The sequence below is a fragment of the Cucurbita maxima genome, unplaced genomic scaffold, assembly GCF_002738345.1.
Source record: "Cucurbita maxima cultivar Rimu unplaced genomic scaffold, Cmax_1.0 Cma_Scf00015, whole genome shotgun sequence".
NCBI lineage: Eukaryota > Viridiplantae > Streptophyta > Magnoliopsida > Cucurbitales > Cucurbitaceae > Cucurbita > Cucurbita maxima.
This window is the reverse complement of record NW_019272031.1, coordinates 2,620,920-2,642,118: the sequence shown is the minus strand read 5'-3', so window position 1 is coordinate 2,642,118 and position 21,199 is coordinate 2,620,920. Positions and strand designations below refer to the sequence as shown.

Here is a 21,199-nt window from a genome sequence, read left to right as displayed (position 1 = left end):
AATGAAGGAAGCACAGATTTTTTCAAATTTTTTTTCTCGATCCACCAAACATTGTAACCGATGAGAAGGCTCTATGGAGTAAAGGGAAACGTGTACGTAGTCACACTCTCTGCTTTCCAAACGTGCCTAGAGGTCGGGCTAGACGCAGCAAAGTGATGACTCGGAAGCAGATACCTCACCTATCGAGAAACTGGAGATGATCATCTCGAGGCACAACAAAGACTTGTAGACAATATCAACGAGACTTGGGAAGACAACTCGATTGGGAGTCAGAGGATCTATAGTAACTTTAATAGTTTCGAGAAAATCAAGTTCTTTTAAAAAGGATTAAGTATGTTCGTAGAAAATTTTGAACTAGACCATTTGTACTTACTTCAATCGAGGAAGTACAGACTTCTTCAAGTTTTTTTTTTTTTTTTTAATACTCGATCCACTAAACTTTATAACTAATGAAAAGGCCTTACGGAATAAAGGGAAGCATGTACGTTGTCACACTCCTTGCTTTCTAAACATATCTAGAGGTCAGACTAGACGCAGCAGAGCAACGACTCGAAAGTGGATACCTCACCGGCCGAGAGACTGGAGATGGTCATCTAAAGGCACAACAAGACCAGCAGACAACACCAACGAAACTTGGGAAGACAGCCCGATTGAGAGTAAGAGGATACATCGAATCGATAGCCGCGCGAATTGCATATTCATCATTTTAGAGAGCAGGGGAAGGAATCTCTTTTCTGCAACAGAAAAAAACAACGAAGATTTTCTCCTTTCCATTTCAATACTTTCAAATGTCCAAATTTAATTAAACAATTTGATCGGACATCTTATAATATATATATATATATATATATATATATATATATATATTAAAAAAATGACGTTTCGTAAATTTAAAATTTTATTTTTAAAAATGGTAGGAAAAAAATAAAATTCAAATAAATAAATAAATAAATATATACATATGAAAATGTTTTAATTATTATATAATAAGATCGAAAAATGTGATGGGTAGGTGGGTAAATATAATATTATAAATAAAATAAAGGGCATAAATGTAAATTCAAGTTGGTTTGAAATTGAATGAATGGAGTCGTATGGATAAAAGGCGGCCAAAAATCATGTGAATTCCCATCTACCCCTCACAACTTGCCAATTATTACAAACAAATTCATTCCCCATATTCAAATCCTTATCCCTTAATAAAACTCACATTCTTCCTCCCTCTCCCAATTGGATAATAATAAAAATAATAATAATCGTCATCGTAATCATATTCAATTTGGATAAGGACAATTTCCCATTTCCCGGTCCCCTATAACATGGTCAGGTTACTTACTCCTTGCTTCTAAAAGTGAAAGCTATATTTCACGTACTAACATGAGTCATTCCCGCACGTTTTGTCTTCACTCAACATATAATTTTTTTGAGCAAAATACAGTTAATTATAGAGTTTTTATAACTAAGCTGCTGAAAAGAAAGATGCACCTTATTGGTATAGGTAATGACGTCATCCTATTATTAAGATTGCTCTCATTCGGATATGGTCTTAGTTTATTGCACGGGTCTGAAATTTATTTAAAAGTAGTATTTTCTAATTTAGGTGTCAATCCTTAAATTTTGACTTAGAAATGGGATTGAGAAGGACTTTTTATTCCAACATATTACATCAACATTAAACCATATGCTAAAATGAGTAATTTATTCCGTTATCATATTTCATTCATTTTTTTTTTTATCATAATGTTGGAATGTTTGGGTCATGTAATATTATATTTATTTTCTTAAGAAGCCACGTCAGCCAGGGGTCCCACGTCATAGCAAGCTTGTTTGTATCGGGTACCGACTATCATACGACGTCGTATTCACATAGCATCGGTAATCTCGTTTTCATCAAGATACAAAGCAACATCAAATTCAAGCCATTAATAATATTCAACGGAAGAAAAGTCGACTAAGCCAACGGTTAAGATTCCATTTATATTCTGAGTATGTCACAGGCGATAAGTACCCATCTGCGAATAAGCACGAGTTCGTCGTCATCCACGCGCTATAGTGGAAAAACAGATTCCGTCAAGTAGAGACGGCGAAGTTAACGGGAAGTACATTTTAGAAAATTCAGTAACATAATTGCTAACATGCACTTTACCGACGGAAAACAGGTTCTTCCACGCGCTATAAATCGAAAACTTCACAGCCTGAAATGCTTCTGAAATTTGGAAGTTAGAAACGAAACGAGTTCTCCATTTTTGCTTGCACGGCGATTTGGTTCGTGAAATTTCGAGTTCATTCGAGTCGGAAACCTAGCGGCGAAATCGTAATTGTTCAAGTCATTTCCCAATTTTGTGGAATCTTCGCCGGAGATTCATCGGCGGCTGGTTGTGTTAGGGTTTTAGAAACTAGTTCTGTGTGTTGAAATGGAGACGAATACGAGTAACAACGGAGTGAGGTTTCTGCTAGGGAAGCAGTCGTCGATGGCACCGGAGAGGCAGGCGGAGGAGGCGGCGGAGGCGACAGAGGCGACGGAGGACGGGGAGGAGATCCATCCGGGAGTGAGATTGATGTATTCGGCAAATGAAGGCGATTTGGAAGCGATTAAGGAGCTTATAGATTCTGGAGTTGATGTTAATTTTCACGATGCTGATAATCGGACGGCGCTTCATATTGCTGCTTGTCAAGGTTGCACGGAGATCGTCGATTTGTTGCTCCGGCGAGGAGCGGAGATTGACCCAAAAGACTGCTGGGGTAGTACGGTAATTTGCTTGCTCCTATCTGTTTTTTTTTTTTTGCTTCCGTTTACTTTCTTTTTTAATTTAGTTTATTTTAAAAAAATATTTTTATTTTTGGTCAGTGTAGGAAATATGTTTTATTAAATTAAAATATTGGCTTCTGGAGGAAAAAAAAAATGGATGGTTTGGATTGGATTAGCAGTTGCTTTTGATCTGAATGATCAATAAAAAATATGTAGCCGTAGAAGGTCAACCGTCAACCAAATTTATTTTTTTAAAAAATATTATAATAGTTTTTTTTTTTTCTAAATTAATAAAAAATTCCCTCAAATTTTAAGACTTATCTTTTAAAAAAAAATATCTATAAACTTTTAAAAATTTTAAAGATTCATAAACTAAAAAAAATCTTAACAGCCCTTTCACTTAATTTTTTTTAATATAAAATTGTTAATATTTTATATTAAAAATACCCTATTGATTAATTTTTTTAGTTTTTTTAAAAATTGAGCAGTTATTAATACTATATTTAAAAAATACTTATAATATGGAGATAATCTATGACGTGTTTACTATTTTTGTTTATATATTGATGGTAAGAATTTTTAAATTTTTTTAAAGGTGAAAGGTGTTAATGTTTCTTTTAATTTTTTTTTTTTTTTTTTTTTTTTTTTTTTTTTTTTTTTTTTTTTTTTTTTTTTTTTTTTTACAAAATACTTTGTAAATTTCTAATTAAGGAAATAGGTAAATGGAAGTAATATTTAGTCTTTTTTTTAAGACAAAAAAATAAAAATAAATAATTATGAAACAAGAACTTAGTTTGTTATTTTTTATTTTCAAAAATTAAACCAAGAAATATATTACTTTTACCTCTTAGTTTTCTTTGTTTTATTATCTATTTGATTTTTTTTTTTTTTTAAAAAACACGCTAATTTTTTAAAGAAAAAAATTCATCTAAGAATTCATATGATTTCTTAAAAAAGATAGAGAATAGTTGATTAAAAAGCATAATTTTGAGAGATTTAAGAATCATTTGAATGGTAAAATTACAATTTTTTCACCAATTTGTGATAATCTAAGTTTGGAATTACAGCCTCTCGCAGATGCTATATTCTACAAAAACCACGAAGTTATCAAATTGTTGGAAAAAAGCGGCGCAAAACATCTGGTACTTCCAATGTTCTTGGACTCTTCATTTTCCCCAAATTCCAGATTATGTTCATTCATCATGCCTTTCTTTTGTTGATAATGCTGCAAATTTCAGAAAGCTCCCATGCTCGTCAAGCATGCTCGTGAAGTCCCCGAATATGAAATTGATCCTAAAGAATTTGACTTCACAAACAGTGTCAACTTAACCAAGGTTGGTTCAATACTTTTCTTCTTTCTGCTCTTCTTATTTTCTTATTACACTTCTTAATCTACAAACCCCTTCCAGGGAACCTTCCATTTAGCATCGTGGCGCGGAATCCGAGTTGCAGTCAAAGAACTCCCCGAGGATGTGATTTCTGATGAGGATAAAGTGTAAGTGTCTTACGTTCTAAACGAACTAGAACTTAGTTCTGTTAAAATATCATCACTATCATAATAGGGTTAAAACTCAATAATTATACGAGTCCATTGTATATTTATTTTAGGATTAGATTGTTTAGTCTCTACTATAAATACCCTCCACCCTACCTAGATTTTCTATCTCAAAAGAAATCCAAAGCATAGAGAGTGTAGTAGTTTCTACCGTGTCTCTTGTAATCTCTTTTTTATTAGTCTTAATAAAGAGCGCGAGTGGTTCAAACGAATACTCGTGTTCAACAAATTCAACCATAACTTAACTTTTCTCCCATGGGAACTCAGGAATGCTTTCAGAGACGAGCTTGCATTGCTTCAGAAGATTCGGCATCCGAACGTCGTTCAATTTCTCGGTGCTGTCACTCAAAGTAGTCCCATGATGATTGTTACCGAATATTTGCCTAAGGTTCTTCGCTTCTCGTTTTGAATATTTATCCAATTCATTTTTGAAAACGAGAAACTTCATATGAATTCAATCCCCATTTCCTTAAATTTTATTGAATTTGGGCTGCAGGGAGATCTTTGCCAATTTTTACAGAAAAAAGGAGCTTTAAAACCAATTGTAGCTGTGAAATTTGCTCTTGATATTGCAAGGTTTTCACCTCATTATAATTGTTCATCTGTTCTTGTTATGTTTAATTTCTGTGGGAAATGACCTGTTTGTTTGTTTACTGAAAATCTGTTCAGGGGAATGAACTATTTGCACGAAAATAAACCCGCACCAATCATCCACCGTGATCTCGAGCCATCGTAAGAGCTGATTCCGCTCTGATCAACTCCTTTAATTCCTTGAAACTTCCTAAATTTGGCTTGGCTTCTCTGTTTTTTGTTGTGTGATTGTAGAAATATATTGCGAGATGACACTGGGAGCCTGAAAGTTGCAGACTTTGGAGTTAGCAAGCTGCTCACAGTCAAGGAGGATAAGCCACTGACTTGTCAAGACACTTCATGTGAGATTTCCCAGCTCTCTTTCTTTTACCGTAGCAAATGCTGAATTGGTTCTTGTTTGACAGGCCGATATGTGGCTCCAGAGGTTTTCAAGAACAATGGATATGATACTAAAGTGGATGTCTTCTCCTTTGCTTTAATACTACAAGAGGTTTGGACTCTTTAGATTGATATCAACTTGTGGATGTCTTAACTTGAGTTTGATATTAATGAATGAGATGCTGCGCTATTATGATGTAGATGATCGAAGGCCAACCGCCATTTTCAAACAAGAAAGAAAATGCTATTCTTAAAGAGTATGCAGGCGGTGTACGCCCAGCTTTCAAAGCTCCAGCTAAATGCTACGCGCATGGAATCAAAGAGTAAGCCACTGTGTTCTTAAACGTTGTGACACGGAGTATGGATAATGTCTAACAACCCAAGCTCACCGCTAGTAGATATTGTTCTCTTTAAGCTCTCTTTTAGGCTTTTCCTTAAGGTTTTTAAAATGCGTCTACTAGAGAGGTTTTCACACCCTTATAAAGAATGTTTCGTTCTCCTTCCCAACCGACATGGGATTTCACTATTCATCCCCCTTCGAGGCCTAGCATCCTCACTAGCACTCGTTCCCTTCTCCAGTCGATGTGGGACCCCCCAATCCACCCCTCTTCAGGATGTAGTGTTCTTGCTAGCACACCGTCTCATGTCCACCCCCTTCAGGACTAGTGTTCTTATTGGCACACCGCCTCGTTTCCACCCCCTTCAGGGCCCAGCGTCTTTGCTGACACACATCCTCATGTCCACCCTCCTCTGAGGCTTAGTCTCCTCGCTGGCACATCGCCTGGTGTCTGGCTCTGATACCATTTGCAACAACCCTAGATTTCTACTAACCTAAAGTCGCTACGTAACATACTCTCTTATGCGGAAATAAACATTTAGAACTTCATCCTAAGTCATTGTCTCGGACTTGCATGTTTAAAAACAGCTTTAAAGCAACATAACGAAAATACTAACACATTTAAAAGAAAAAAAAAACACCCTATACTAACCTAAAGTCTAAAAAAACTATGCATGTGTTATTGTTTTTACTTGCGATGTCGCAGTCAGTCGTACAAAGGTGTCTATTGAAGAAAACTTTCCCTTCTCATCTCGTCTCGCCTCGATCTTATGTTAAATGACATTTGCATTCAGGTTGATTGAAGATTGCTGGCATGAGAAGCCATCAAAGAGACCAAATTTTAGGCTGATAATCTCAAGGCTTGAAACCATTCATCACAGTCTTAGCCACAGAAGGCGTTGGAAGCTTCCAACGCTGAGATGCTTCCAGAACGCAGAGGACAAGATAAGAAGAGGCCATCTCTCAAGCAGCCGGAGCCTCTCATCGAGATCTGCAAGCAGCATATGAACCACCTCCAATGTTCTTCCCCGTCTTGGTTTTGTAGCTAAATTTCCCTTATTTTGTTCAGTTTAGTGCCAGATTTGTTTGCAACCCAAAATAACCTATTGCTTGTTTGCAATAATCCCTTTTACTCATTCAATTCTCTCAACCTCTCAAAGTTTATGGGTCGAGAATTCATATTGTACATTGGCTGATTCGTACTTTTCAATCCAATTTGTGTTTATAACGGTTAAAAATGAGAAACAGAATTGGAATTGGAAGTACAATATTCATTAAAGCTGAGAACGTCTAAATAGGTTACAAGCTACCAACTAGCTTTTAAAAATAATCGAAAGTACGATCTTCGTTCATAACGTTTAAATAGGATACAAGATCTTGGTCCACAACGTTTAATTTAAGGGTTAAAGGAAATATTGTCTGTGACATGTGTTGTCCCTTCATTAGGGTATTTGGTTCAGTCATAGCAGAACCTTTGGATGTTATATGATTCGTAGCTCTACTATCAAGAATCCATGAATTAGAAGTAGCAGAATTAATAAATAATGCAGGAAACAAATATGTAGCATTGATGTAACGGTCAGAATTACCAGAAGTACGATGATTGAGTGCAAATAAGGCTGGTGCTATTTGTTGTAATTGCTTAGCATAAAAATTTAGAATAAAATGAGGTGATTGTTCTTTTGTATTCAACTGAGAAGCATCAACCATATTTGCAGATAATCGATATCCATGATTGCTGCCTTGATTGACTTGTACTGCCTTGCCAAAATTATTTTTCTATCGACATTGATCCTCTGTATGTTCTCTTTTGTCACAAAATTTACAGTAAAACTTAAGGATCCGACACTCATAAATTGTATGACCAGTTCTATCGCAATGTTCCCCTGATTTGTCCTTAGTGAATTTTGAATATGTTATCACTGTTGCTGCAATTGAGAAATTCTCCATAGGTTCAGAAGTTACCTGACGTTGCATCTCTTCTTGTACAAGTAATGAGTAGACTTGCCTCACATTAGATATGGAGTCATCATCAATATGTTAGATCTCACCGTTTTATAAGACTCATTGAGCCCCATGAGTAGTTGCATCAACTTGTCTTCTTCCCGTTGATCAACATGTATTTGGCATTGATTACAGGTGGTGTGTGGTGCGCTTCCAATTCATCTCAGAGTGTTTTGAGCTTGGTGAAATATGCTAACAGTGTCATGTTTCCCTGTGACATCATTGCTATCGATTTTTGTATTTGAAAAATTGCTAGAGCATTCATCTCGAAGTGCTCTGATATCATGCCAAGAATGAAAAACAGGAGTAGAATCGAAAGTAAGATCCTATTAATGTTCACAAATTCTACAAATATTTTTATATCTTATATCAAATTTCATAATAATAACTTTTAACTCAAAAATAAACTTAGAAAGTTCTCTGTTTCCATTAGTATGAGATTTTAGAAAGCATGTCGACATTTTAGTTCTTGAAATTTAAACCTAGTTGTCGTTCAATCCTTTACGAGTTTTAGAAGACCATTTAGAATGTGATGTCTCACATTGGTTGGGAGGAAAACAAAACATCGGGTGTGAAAACTTTCTCCCAAAAGAGAAAGCTCGAAAAGAACAATAGCTGCTAGCAGTGGATCCAGGCCGTTACAAATGGTATCAGAGCCAGACACCGAACGATGTGTCAGCCTTCTTGCTGTTGCTCGAAGGGGGTAGACAGGAGGCGGTGTGCCAATAAAGACGTTGACCTCGAAGGGAATGGATTTGGTGGCGGTCCCACATCGCGAGAAATTTGTTTTAAGATTATTTTCGAACTTTTTAGGATGAAATTTACATTTAAGATATAAAATTAGTTGGGAATATATTATTTTATAGGTGGTAATCAGTTAGATATAAAATTAGTTGTAAAGAATATATTTTATAGTTAGAATTTTTTCAAGATGAAATTTTCTTTAAGATATAAAATTAGTCCTAAATATATATATTTTAGGTTAGAATTTTTTCATTTAATTTAAGATATATTTGATCTATTTTATATTAATTTTAAGATTTGCAATAAAATCAATTTTGGTGTTCTTAAATATAAAAAATGAACTATTACGCCCGGTTATATATTTTCAATTTTCAAATACTTATAATTCATTTCTTCAGATTTTTTTGATTTAACACGTTCACCATTTTGATCAGGATATTCAACCAAATCCAGCTTCGAAAAGGTTGATTTTAACACATTCACCCTTCTGATCAGGATCATTTATGCATGAACCAAGAAGTCGCTCTTCGAGTTTTCAGATACATCAAAGGCCGGCTAATTCTAGATATCAAAGGTTGTCTATATCCATCTTCTTGGAAAGTTCAATAATTTATTGTAAGTCTAAAAACCAAACCAATGTGTGTCCAGATCATGTGTGTTTTGCGTCTTACTCGTAAATTCAATAAAGAAAACTAATGTGTCCAAATCATCAACCTAATGGAGTTGAGTAATGAACTATGACTTATGGGTAATATACAAAGTGTGTAAAAAAAAAACAACAACAACCAACATAGGACATGAAAACAATCCCAAAGTTGCTATAATTCTTGATTCTCACAGTTCATTCCTGCGCCCAAAGGAGGAATGAAAATTCAAAGCCAAATCCTTCAAAATCTGAATCATTCCTCTCAAATCGCCACTTCCCAGCTCCAAACAGTCCTTCAGCAATCCACCATCCATCACCTCCATTCGAATTGTCTCCACCACATCCCTCCAAGCCCCCTGCCCATCCCCAAAACAAACAGATTGAACCATTTTTCATTCAGGCATTTTAACAAACACCTTACGAGCAAACAAAAAATGACCCATTCAATCCACTTACCGATTTCCAAAACACTTTGAGAAGCCTCTGCAAGATCGAATTGCATAATCTGAAGAGAGATTGGTAATTCCGCGACACCCACCTTGCCCTCGCCGTGTCCGATTCCAACCCGGTTAACTCAGCCAACGCCCTAAGCAATTCGTTCATGTCGGGAACGGCGTCGTAGAGTTCCGAAAAGGCGAGATCTCTCCATGCGTAGTTCTTGGCGTAGTCCCAAGCTAGCGACCACATTGAGGCTAAGAAACCGAGTCCTCCGAAGCCTCGTTCGAGCTTGTTAGCGATGACCCTGGCCCGTTGCGAGCCGGAGAAGTCGCCGCGGGAGGCACGGAGATTGGCGACGCGAGACATCAGAGAATGCGCGAGCGAAAATAGGGATTTGAATTGGGAGAAAGAGAGGGAGAGGACAGGCAGTGAGGCGATGAGAATGAGGAGGAAGAACAGAGTCACCAGACGAGACGCCATTTTCACCGCCGGCTAACTGATCGGTCGACTATGCGACGGTGACGAGAAAACCTTTAGTAAAAGGCTGGGTTTTATCCGGCGGGCCGTTGGGTTAATGAATAATGGGCTTTTGTGGGCCGGAGGAATAACTTTTTCTTTTTTTAAATATTTCTACTTTTTCTTTAATATTTTATCACATTTATTTTTAAAAAAATTATTCTTTATTCACTTTTTTTAATTTTCAAACTTCTAAATTATTCCAAGATTTTATTCACTTTTTTTTTTTCATTTTAAACTCCTACAATTCTATAGAATATATTCGGAAATTCTACAAAAGATTTTTTTTTTATATATATAATTAGATTATAATTAGATTTTTTTAAAAATTAAGAATATTTAATTTTTTTTTAATTGAGGTTAGTTACTAATTGTTATAAATATTTTATATTTGATTCTAGGAGATATTTTATATTTTTTTTTAAAAAAAAATTTAAAATTTGAAAGTATTTTTTAAAATAATTTTCAAAATAAAAATAATCGGCGAAAGTATCTAATTATTATTTTAATGAAAAACACTGGATAAATTAAATTAAATAGGAAAATAGATAAATAAATTATATACTAAAATGAGGGTTGTATAATGTGAGGGAGGATCATATGATTTTATCGATAAAATAAATAACGTTGTGTCCTTCCCATATTATATTTAAAATAAATATTATAATGAGATATTTGAAGTAAAAATTAGTCATAAATTTATTTCCTAATATAAAAATAAACGAGTACAAGGACTATTCAAAACAAATGTAATCGAGGCGAAAATAGCTCGTTTTTGAATTTTGAACTTACCCAACAAATAAATATTAAAAAAAAAACCATTAAATTTTAAAAGTAGTATTAACCTTGGTTAAATTTTTTTAATGTTTTTTTTGTACGATAAACATAATTTATAAATTTAATTTAAAAAGTTTTTTAAATTTTTAAAAAAAAATTAAGTTTTAAAAATTGGAAGGTATTTTTAAAATTAAAACAAAATAGAGATATTTTTATTTTTAAATATATTTTTTAAAATAAAACATTTGAAAGTAATATAAAAAAAATAATAATAATGTTATATGGTGGCTCATAAGCATTGGGTAAGAGAGGATGTGGGAAATAACGGTGGTGAATGGTATAAATAGGTGTGGCGTGCATGGGGGAAAGGTTTATAACAACACCCTCTGGGCGACTGTCGAGTCCCTCCAATTCTTCATATCCCCTTTCGCCTTTTCTTCCATTCAATTTCGCATTACAATGGCGAAACGCTCCATTTCTAATTCCCTCATAATCCCTTCTTTCATCATTTGATCATCCCCTCCTTCCCTCCTCATCTTCAATCTCAATCTCCATTTCCCCGATTCTCTCCTCGCTCTTTTGCTTCACTACACGATCTGCATTTCTAAACTCGGTTACAACTCCTTTCCCCTTTCTTGCATTTCTTTCTTTTTGTTTTCTGTTGATCACTCTGCTTCTGCCGCGCCTACTCTGTTTTTTTTTTTTTTGGGGGGGGGGGNCGCCTACTCTTTTTTTTTTTTTTTTGGGGGGGGGGGGTTTGGAGAGATGGGTTATTTATTTTTTATTTTTTTGATTTTCGAGACTGCATTCTTGAATTTTGTTCTCTGCATGTTCTAATTACTGATTGGAATTAAATTTTTTTATGACTATCTTGATTCATGAGGTTGTTTCTGAAGATTCTTGCTGCATTTCTGTTGTTCTGTTTGGCTTATCATATGGGATTGTGGTCTATATGAATCGAATCTCCAATGACTTGGAGTTTTGGAATTTGAAGTAGAACAGTATATGTAGCTCGGCTATTACTATGGTTTTCTGTCAATTTTCTACTGTCATGTTGTATGCATATGCATTTGATGTTCTTGCATGAGGTGTAAGGATTCTTGATTGTTGGAAAAAAAAAGTTGAGAATCATGAGAAAATTGCCATGGTAGTTGTTTCTTTCAGTGCTTGTTAGATCATTAGTATTGAAATTAAATAATCGAAGTTACCTGTTCTTTCATTTATGTTCACAGAACTTGTGTATTGATTGATCAATGCTGTCAAACAACCATAACAACAGTCCTCCTACTCCTAGAACCAGATTGGAAAGGCTTCTTAGGGAGAGAGAGCTCAGGAGATCAAACCGGTCTTCTCTCAATGAAGAAGCTCACAGTCTGGGAGAATTCAACAGTTATGATCTGTTCTCTTTTTCTGGTGATAGTTGTGGGTCATTTAACGAGGAAGATATCTTAGAAGGGGTGTCAGTGGTAAAAGACATCATTGATGGGTTTCAAAGGCTAGAAGGGAGGACTTCTAAACAGCGCCTTCTAGTTGTAGCAAACAGATTGCCTGTGTCTGCTGTCAGGAAAGGGAAGGAGACATGGCATCTTGAAATTAGCGTTGGTGGTTTAGTCAGTGCACTTTTAGGTATGTTATGCCCTGTATTAGCAAGTGTTTTGGCTTAAGTTCCATATTAATGTTAAAAAGTAGTGATTCCAGAGATCTATTTTTCTTTATTCATTTGTCTAATTTTACTTCATTATGTTAAGAACTTGATATCTTAACTGAAGGTAAAGTCTTTTTTTTCCTTTTCAAGGACTAAAGGAGTTTGAGGCAAGATGGATTGGTTGGGCTGGTGTGAACGTACCTGACGAAGTCGGACAGAGAGCCCTAGAGAAAGCATTAGCTGAAAAGGTATATTCTACGGTGACTCTCGCATCTCTCAAACTTGATCATTAATGCTACATTGATAAGTAATGGCTATGCTTATTAAGTTTCGGATTGTAGAAATGCATACCGGTCTTTCTTGATGAAGAGATTGTTCATCAGTATTACAATGGCTACTGTAACAACATCTTGTGGCCTCTATTTCATTATCTTGGTCTTCCACAAGAAGACCGCCTTGCAACAACACGGAGTTTTCAGTCACAGTTTGATGCATATAAGAAGGCAAACAAAATGTTTGCTGATGTTGTAAACAAACATTATGAAGAGGGAGATGTTGTTTGGTGTCATGATTATCATTTGATGTTTCTCCCAAAATGTCTCAAAGAGCATAATCGTAAGATGAAAGTTGGTTGGTTCCTTCACACCCCATTTCCATCGTCAGAAATACATAGAACTCTACCATCTCGGTCAGAGCTTTTGAGAGCTGTTCTTGCTGCTGATTTAGTTGGGTAAGCCGTTTATTTGTGTTGTGCTATCTTGTGATATTCATGCTATCGTTTTAATGTTTCCTTATCTTTCCTGCAGTAAGATTGGGACCTCTTTTCTTATTTTTACAAATAAAAACTCTAGGACATTTTCATTTTCTCTAAATGTTGTGGAAGTGGAAAAAAGTGATGGAGCTTGTTTATCTGATTTTTGTTTTGATCTTCTGAGCATGGATGGGACAAATTCGTTGTCTGTTCATATATTGGGCAGTAAATTTTTTCCCTTCAACATGCATTATTCTATGGGTTTATATATGTATATATTTTGCTAGTAATATATCATACTAATATCTCAACATGATTGATTTAGGAGCTCTCCATATTGTGTGGATTTCCAGCTTCTAGTTCTCACATTTGCTACCATCTTCATATTGTGCCTTTTTTTTAAATGTCTGCTAGGAAGCATTTTTCTTTCCTATACTTTATGTTACTCTATTATCTTGTAATAATTTAGCACGAATTACTCATACTATGTGGATTTCCAACTTATTGTGTTTTTTAAAGGTCAGCTTAGTCACAACTTGCTTTTCTATTGTGAGTTTCGTTTATTTCAAAATCTGGGCCTAAATGACACGTGAATCTCCTCCAGTTTCCACACATATGATTATGCCAGGCATTTTGTTAGTGCCTGCACCCGTATTCTTGGGTTGGAGGGTACACCTGAAGGAGTAGAGGATCAAGGAAAACTGACTCGCATAGCTGCTGTAAGACCAATTGATTATCTTGTTTTTCCTTCAATGCATGCGTTTTGCAGAAAATTGTATTCTTGTAACGGAAGTATCTATTGTCTCAATATTTTCCTTCTTTGAGAATTCACTACAGTCATTTGCAATATAATATCTTGTCTTTTCATCTTTTGGGTCTTCAAACTACAGTTTCCTATTGGAATAGATTCTGATCGATTCATTCGAGCTCTTAAACTTCCTCAAGTCCAGGATCACATTAAAGAACTTCAAGAAAGATTTGCTGGACGAAAGGTAATTGTATCCTTTCCTTCCACTCTCAAATATTCCCTTTTGCCTATCATTGCAGAACTTCAGTCTTTTTGCAGTATTTGTAAGTGTTCTCAATTAAGCTTGTTTATTAGCTTCGTAAGACCTGAAATGTTATGAATGTTGGACAACCGTTCTGTAATTTGTATCACTGGTTGGTAGTTTCCAACTTCTTACTTTTGCTTCCTGCATCGTACAGTACTAGATCTCTCTCTCATACATTTGTAAGAAAAATTATTGGAAGTGATCAGTACATTGTTTGTGGCTGAACTCTTATGACTATTGGTCCCAAAAACATTTTAAAGGTTTCAGTTATTTTCTGAATGAAAAGAGTGGAAAACGTCACTTATTGCAGTGTAACTGAATAATTTCATCCAACACACTCAAGCATGCACTCACATAGCACATAAACTCATCAAAATGGTGGTTGCTTTTGATTTTCCCATGTTTGCGTTGCCAATGACATTATGTAAGGCATGCTATTACTGCTTTGAAAGTGGTGGTGCTAACTGTTTGTCACTGCTAAGACTGCTTGAACGCTGCATATTTTCTTTGACTCCATGTTCAAGTTTTTCCAATGCTTCTATCATAAAGTGGTGATACTGAGTGTTTGTCATTTTGCATAAAACTACATGACTAACTAAATCTTTTATTTTATAGTCCATCTTCTAAGCTTCAATCTCTTTATCCTATTTGGTAAGATTACTTGAGTAACTCTGGTCTCCCAGTTCTTCTGATACAACTGACATCACCAGGTAATGTTGGGTGTTGATCGTCTTGATATGATTAAGGGAATACCCCAAAAGATTCTGGCTTTTGAAAAATTTCTTGAAGAGAATCCAAAGTGGCGTGATAAAGTAGTTTTGCTGCAAATTGCTGTGCCAACAAGGACAGATGTTCCCGAGTGTATGATCATTATCTCTTAAACGTGATACACACACATTATGTACTTCATGTCACAAGTTGTGGAGATATTTATTGTAATTGAAATTTCAAATTTGTAGTACTTGAAAAAATATCTCCTTGTTTTAGTTTCCCAAATACATTATTTTAACTTGAGAAAGTGGAATGGAATATTTAAAGACCTTGTCTTATGCTCTGCTTAACAGATCAAAAGCTAACAAGTCAGGTTCATGAGATTGTTGGGCGTATTAATGGGAGGTTTGGCACCCTTACTGCAGTTCCAATACATCATCTGGTTGGTCTTCTCAATTGATTTCTATTTTCATGCGTACATCTTTATAATGACTGTATTAATTCCATGGCTGTAAGTTGAAATGTTCAAGGTAGTTGCATCATACAAGTACTCATAATTTATGGTATCAGTGATGGTGAAGGTCTCAGAACTCGTGACTTTAATATTCAAGCAGGGAAGATAGTCGTTTTCTTTTTTTTTTTTTTCAGAAATTCATGTTCATGGTGGAGAACAACTAATGTCAATTCATGTGATATGCTGATAACATAAATCAGATGCAATATAAGATCATTTTGCATCAAATATCATTGGCTACATGATCACATCTATCCTTTAAACTTAATGATTAGAATTTAGGCTTCTTGCGAAGCTATTTGGTTACTGGTTCGTTGATGGATCAAACAAAGACTTAATGAAGTTTTTTTTTCTTCTTATTTACAGGATCGTTCACTTGACTTCCCTGCGTTATGTGCTTTATATGCTGTCACTGGTACTTATCTTTATGGCGTAATTTTCATGTTTCTCTATCTAATATGTTCCTATTTATCCAACCCTACGTGTGATATTGATAGGAACGACCCGGCACCAAGAAAGATATTCTAAATTGCATAGAAAGAAAATATGGCCAGTTGGATAATCCTTGGTAATTGAGGAACCTGAAGCTCAATAAAAACGTATCTCTTATCTATTTCAGCCTACTCTTCCCGTCTCCAAGTCATAATAACCAACCAATTCCATATGGTTAACCTCACTAGTAACTATTTCATGTACCAACCTAGGTGCCTAATAAACATGTAACTGACCAGAGATTTCTCTGTTTTATCTAGCATTTTTGTGTCATGCAGTAAGTGATCCCTCAGAAACTGATGTTGTGGCAAGAATTATAAATGCAAATAAAGTTAGATGTTAGCACTGGTTTTATGTAAACTGTGTAGGTTTTATCTATACATCTTTGATTTCACCTTGTCCTGTTGTTTTCTCTTATGCAGATGTGGCACTGGTTACATCTTTAAGAGATGGAATGAATCTTGTGAGCTATGAGTTTGTTGCCTGTCAAGCTTCCAAGAAAGGTGTTCTTATTCTGAGTGAGGTAATCCAAGTTTTAGTTTTATTTTTGCTACAAACTGAACTGGTAGTTCAGTGTTAGTTCTTGAATCTCTTTCCCCTTCAGAATTTTAAGGGCTTTCTAAGCCTTTGTCAAAAAAATTTCTTACTGTTATGACTGAGGTTATCACTAGTGGGGCAAATGCTTCCGTTTTTTAATTGAAAAGAATTCATCAACAATGATTTTAGAAGGAACTGTGAGCAATAAATTAAGTTGTTCACTGTTGATTGAAAATAAAAACCATGGAATTTTAACATTTCTTTCCGAATATCAGTTAATGACATTACAACCAAGGATCGTATGTTCCACCAAATGTTTTGGCTTTAGGATATAAACTAGATCTGAGCAGCTTATGGTAACATTTCCCATGGTGTAATATGATCATATTTTTTCTAGTTTGCTGGTGCAGCACAGTCATTAGGTGCTGGTGCTGTTTTAGTTAATCCATGGAATATCACTGAAGTTGCTGCTTCAATTGGTTATGCTTTGAATATGGAAGCTGATGAAAGAGAAAGGCGACACCTTCATAACTTCATGCACGTTACAACTCACACATCCCAAGAATGGGCTGCAACATTTGTGAGGTATTGATACGCATGGGTGACTGTCCTTAATTTGCATTTAGCTTAATTCTTAATCTTGTTTCATGAATTTTCTTGGTTTGATTTTCAAAACCTTTAATTAATTTCATGACTACTTTCATTGAGGGTTTTTGTACATGGAACTGGCCCGTCTGTTTCTTAACCTCAAGATGCCACAGCCCATGAAAGCAAATACAGATTTTGCTACCTAATAAATGAATTTCCTACTAAAAGCCATAAGCTTCTTGCTGGTTGGACTTCTGTCCATAATATCATGTTTTAACTTCTATGCCCCAAGAAAATTGAACGAGTACTATTTGAAATTCATACACGGTTCTGCTTCTACTCATTCTTGTCTCAGTAGGTCGAGTTGCACTAGCATTTCTACTTGCCAAATGAGGAATTTGCATAATGCAATCTGTCATTTCGCGTGTTCATTTGAAGAGATCATGTTATCGTGTTTCTATAACGATTCCTGTGTCCTGTTTGCAATGTACGCAACATGATTAGGATTTTCTGTATGGGGAAGTGTGAAACATAACACAAGCATGTAACATCATATGAAGATGAATCAGTTGACTATCTGTCCATTTCAAATACTAGCAGATTTGTCATATCTCAGCATTATGCCGGAACAACAGCCTTTATTTCTTCTGCAATTTATCCCTAGAAATAATTTTGTTAGGAGGAAACTGCCTGTTTGTCACGTTTTCTGGAAATGGTTTATGACACTTTCTTGCAATGTTTGACTTTCAAGTTTTTTGTCTGTAGTTTTAGATAAATTATGAAGTTCTCTTGGCTGTAGCGAACTCAACGACACTGTAGTTGAAGCTCAGATCAGGACCAGACAGATACCACCTTTACTTCCAATTAATGAGGCAGCGAACAGTTATTCGCGATCACATAATCGATTGGTTATTCTGGTATATTCCCTGTAAGATCAAAACTATATTAGTGGCCAATATGCAATAACTGTTTGCTGCATAATTGCTTATTTCACAGGGTTTCAATGCTACCTTAACTGAAGCAGTTGATGCCCTCGGAAGAAGATGTGGCCAAATTAGAGACATGGATCTTAAAGTACATCCAGATGTGAGAGAGCCCTTGAAGAAGCTTTGTGATGACCGGAATACGACAGTGGTTGTCCTTAGTGGGAGTGACAGAAGTGTTCTAGATGAGGTACACTTGTTCTTCTGCATTAATAATGCCTTCTACCCCTTCTGCATCCTTGTTTTGGCCTTGAATATGTTTTATTACAGAATTTTGGTCAGTACAACATGTGGCTGGCAGCAGAAAACGGTATGTTCTTACGTCCTACAAAGGGAGAATGGATGACGACTATGCCCGAAAATTTACATATGGACTGGGTTGAGAGTGTTAAGGTCTGAAGAATAATACTACATTATTTAGTTACTCTTCTTACTTCCTTTTGGTTTCTTATATCTGTTAATGAATGGTAGCATGTTTTCGAGTATTTTACCGAAAGAACTCCTAGATCCCATTTCGAGCTCCGTGAAACTTCACTGGTGTGGAATTACAAATATGCAGGTATCTAGCATTTACCACGGACAATCTAATCAGTTTCTTCCTCTAAAATCATTTTAGTAATTGACTTGTACTGAACTAGATGTTGAGTTTGGAAGACTTCAAGCGAGGGACTTGTTGCAGCATCTATGGACTGGTCCAATCTCAAATGCATCAGTTGATGTTGTCCAAGGCAGTCGATCAGTCGAGGTTCGAGCAGTTGGTGTTACAAAGGTGTGTGACATTGATCTTGAAATATGAATTGCAAAAATGAATGACAGATGATATGGAATGATACGATTATTGAACAGGGTTCTGCCATTGATCGAATATTGGGAGAAATAGTTCGTGACAAAGGCATCAACAAGCCTATTGACTATGTTCTCTGTGTTGGGCACTTCCTAGCCAAGGTCATTCCATTCAAATATTTGATGATTCATGACTCAAGTAAACGATGAAAATGTCTATAAATCCTTGTGTGTTGTGTGTATGTTTCAGGATGAAGATGTGTATACATTTTTCGAGCCCGACCTTCCTTCTGAAGTGCCACAAACAGTCCCGAATCCTTTACCTCCGCCGAAGATGCCAAACAATGGAGCCCCACCGCCGAAGTCGGCACGCCTGAAGAAACAACGCTCCCTTTCCATTATAGAAAGAAGAGCAAACAGCCATGGGAGTGCAGTGTTTTGGAGGCCTGTAGTGCAGGATCGATTGTCACTGCATGAGGGTTCATCTGTTCTTGATCTCAAGGGTGACAATTACTTCTCGTGTGCTGTGGGGCGGAAGCGATCGAACGCAAGATATCTTCTTGTTTCGTCGAATGACGTTGTCAAACTTGTGAAGGAGTTGTCGGAATGTTTGGAGTCAAGTGTGAGTTGAATGGTCATTCACAGTGTATTTTAGTGAATAGCAGCCAGTTAATAAGTTGTGACATCTTTGTTTCCTTTCCTTTGGTTTTTTACAGATTTCAGAACCTTCAACTACAAGTTCTCTCTCTCACACACTATATATTATATATATATACATGTATATGTATATGTGTGTATATATGTGTATATGTATATATATAATATTTCGTGGAAAAAAAAAATTGAAATAGGAGCTGAACCTTATTGCAAAATTAACACTTAAAAGAACAACTCATCTACTTGTCACACTTAGTGAATTATGCGTGAACTTGTATTTCTAATTTGGGAATACCATTTTCGTCCAAATATTATTATTTTTATTTCATTTTAATCCTTTTATTTAAAAGTAACTTATTAAATATTATAATTTTTCTAAAAAAAAATAAGTCTATATTTACATTCTTTTTATAATTTTTTAAATTGTTTTACACTCTTCTCCTAATTATTTTTTAAAATTTATTCATATTACATTTTTAAATGGTTAAAATAGAATGATATTCAAGCTTCTAGCATTAATAATAATAATAATAAATAAAAAGATAAAATACACCATTTTTTTAAATGGACACTTTTGACCTTAAGATTTAAGTGTATTTCCAAAATTAAAATTTAATTTTTAATTGGGCTTTAAAGAATGGAATTAATTTCTAAATAGTCTAATTTCAGAGTAATTTAAACTTTTTGAACTAAAAAGAAAAATCAATTTATGAAAATAATAATAATAAAATGACGTCATTAATCCCTTTTATTAAAAAAAATGAAAAATAAATTAAAAGTGTATTAAGTACGACTCGGAGCCGAGCTGAGTCGCTTCCGATTCCTTCTATAAATACGGAGTTCCTCCATTTGCGGCTTTTTCTGTTTATACTGTTCCATTTCTCTTCGCATAAATCCCAAATTATGGCCGAAGAATTTCAGGAATCCGAAGTAATTTTCTCCGATCGCGACCGCTGCCGTTACCTCCACCGCGAAGACGGCGGCGGATTCGGCGGTGAGGATCACTTAAACTTCAACTGCCGCCGCGGAATGGCTGCGGCGCCGCGAAGTTGTAAGTATCATAACCGGACGGTGCGCGAGGGCGGATGGCAATCGAACAAGGAAATGGCGAGCTCACTTCCGGTAGGAATTCCGGATATAATCGGCCGGAGGATGGCGGAGGAAGACGATGAGATGGATGGAGAGGAAATGGTTCCGCCGCACGTGGTGGCGGAGAGGCGAGTGGCTAGAAAAATGGCGTTCTCTGTTTGTACTGGTAATGGAAGAACATTGAAGGGACGAGACTTGAGCCGAGTACGGAATTCAATACTTCGGATGACCGGATTCTTAGAAACGTGATCGGAATCGGAACTACGGCGATCGAATTTCCTATATCTTTCTCGATACGCAAGTTTGGTTTTGTGTGGAAAAAGAAAATTGGAACCAGAAAATCAAATCGTGATGAACACGAAAAGGCTTCTCCGCTCTGCTTCCGTTCAATTTTTTGTTATAATTTTGAGGATTTATTTTTGGTGGAAACAATCGATTTCATCAAATAATCAATTTTGAATTTGAATTTTCAAATTAGAAAAACAGCAAAAAAAAAAAAAAAAGTTCGTCAAATTTTGTGGGAAAACCTTGGTTTCATAAAATGAAGCATTAGTTCTATCAATTTCTTTTTTTGTCCTCTAAGTTTGTGGAAAATATATTTAATTATTATTATTATTATTTTTTTATTAAAAAAATATTATATTAAATAAGTCCATTTGAAT

General features: G+C 35.5%; 4 protein-coding genes across 4 annotated transcripts; 3 read left to right on the top strand and 1 right to left on the bottom strand.

The window, feature by feature from the left end:
* The first annotated feature begins 2,205 nt into the window (after positions 1–2,205).
* LOC111490424 (integrin-linked protein kinase 1-like) lies at positions 2,206–6,867 on the top strand. Its single transcript, XM_023139034.1, has 11 exons — positions 2,206–2,750; positions 3,817–3,891; positions 3,988–4,083; positions 4,159–4,244; positions 4,572–4,692; positions 4,801–4,880; positions 4,974–5,036; positions 5,130–5,236; positions 5,300–5,385; positions 5,475–5,596; positions 6,405–6,867. The coding sequence occupies exons 1-11, from the start codon at positions 2,415–2,417 to the stop codon at positions 6,616–6,618; spliced, it is 1,386 nt and encodes a 461-aa protein (XP_022994802.1). The 5' UTR covers positions 2,206–2,414; the 3' UTR covers positions 6,619–6,867.
* A 1,981-nt stretch (positions 6,868–8,848) lies between these two features.
* LOC111490484 lies at positions 8,849–10,030 on the bottom strand. The gene is made up of 2 exons (XM_023139128.1): positions 9,461–10,030; positions 8,849–9,360 (listed from the first exon to the last, which is right to left on the bottom strand). Exons 1-2 carry the CDS (start codon positions 9,920–9,922, stop codon positions 9,193–9,195), a joined length of 630 nt encoding a protein of 209 aa, XP_022994896.1. The 5' UTR covers positions 9,923–10,030; the 3' UTR covers positions 8,849–9,192.
* Positions 10,031–11,121: 1,091 nt separating this feature from the next.
* LOC111490374 (alpha,alpha-trehalose-phosphate synthase [UDP-forming] 1-like) lies at positions 11,122–19,526 on the top strand. The gene is made up of 18 exons (XM_023138965.1): positions 11,122–11,348; positions 11,968–12,361; positions 12,531–12,628; positions 12,722–13,110; positions 13,736–13,850; positions 14,022–14,123; positions 14,894–15,044; positions 15,248–15,336; positions 15,775–15,823; positions 16,323–16,423; positions 16,835–17,022; positions 17,825–17,942; positions 18,022–18,198; positions 18,279–18,401; positions 18,480–18,567; positions 18,647–18,777; positions 18,855–18,953; positions 19,042–19,526. The coding sequence occupies exons 2-18, from the start codon at positions 11,989–11,991 to the stop codon at positions 19,420–19,422; spliced, it is 2,772 nt and encodes a 923-aa protein (XP_022994733.1). The 5' UTR covers positions 11,122–11,348; positions 11,968–11,988; the 3' UTR covers positions 19,423–19,526.
* Positions 19,527–20,330: 804 nt separating this feature from the next.
* LOC111490497 lies at positions 20,331–21,003 on the top strand. Its single transcript, XM_023139148.1, has one exon. The coding sequence runs from the start codon at positions 20,352–20,354 to the stop codon at positions 20,784–20,786; it is 435 nt and encodes a 144-aa protein (XP_022994916.1). The 5' UTR covers positions 20,331–20,351; the 3' UTR covers positions 20,787–21,003.
* Positions 21,004–21,199: the final 196 nt, after the last annotated feature.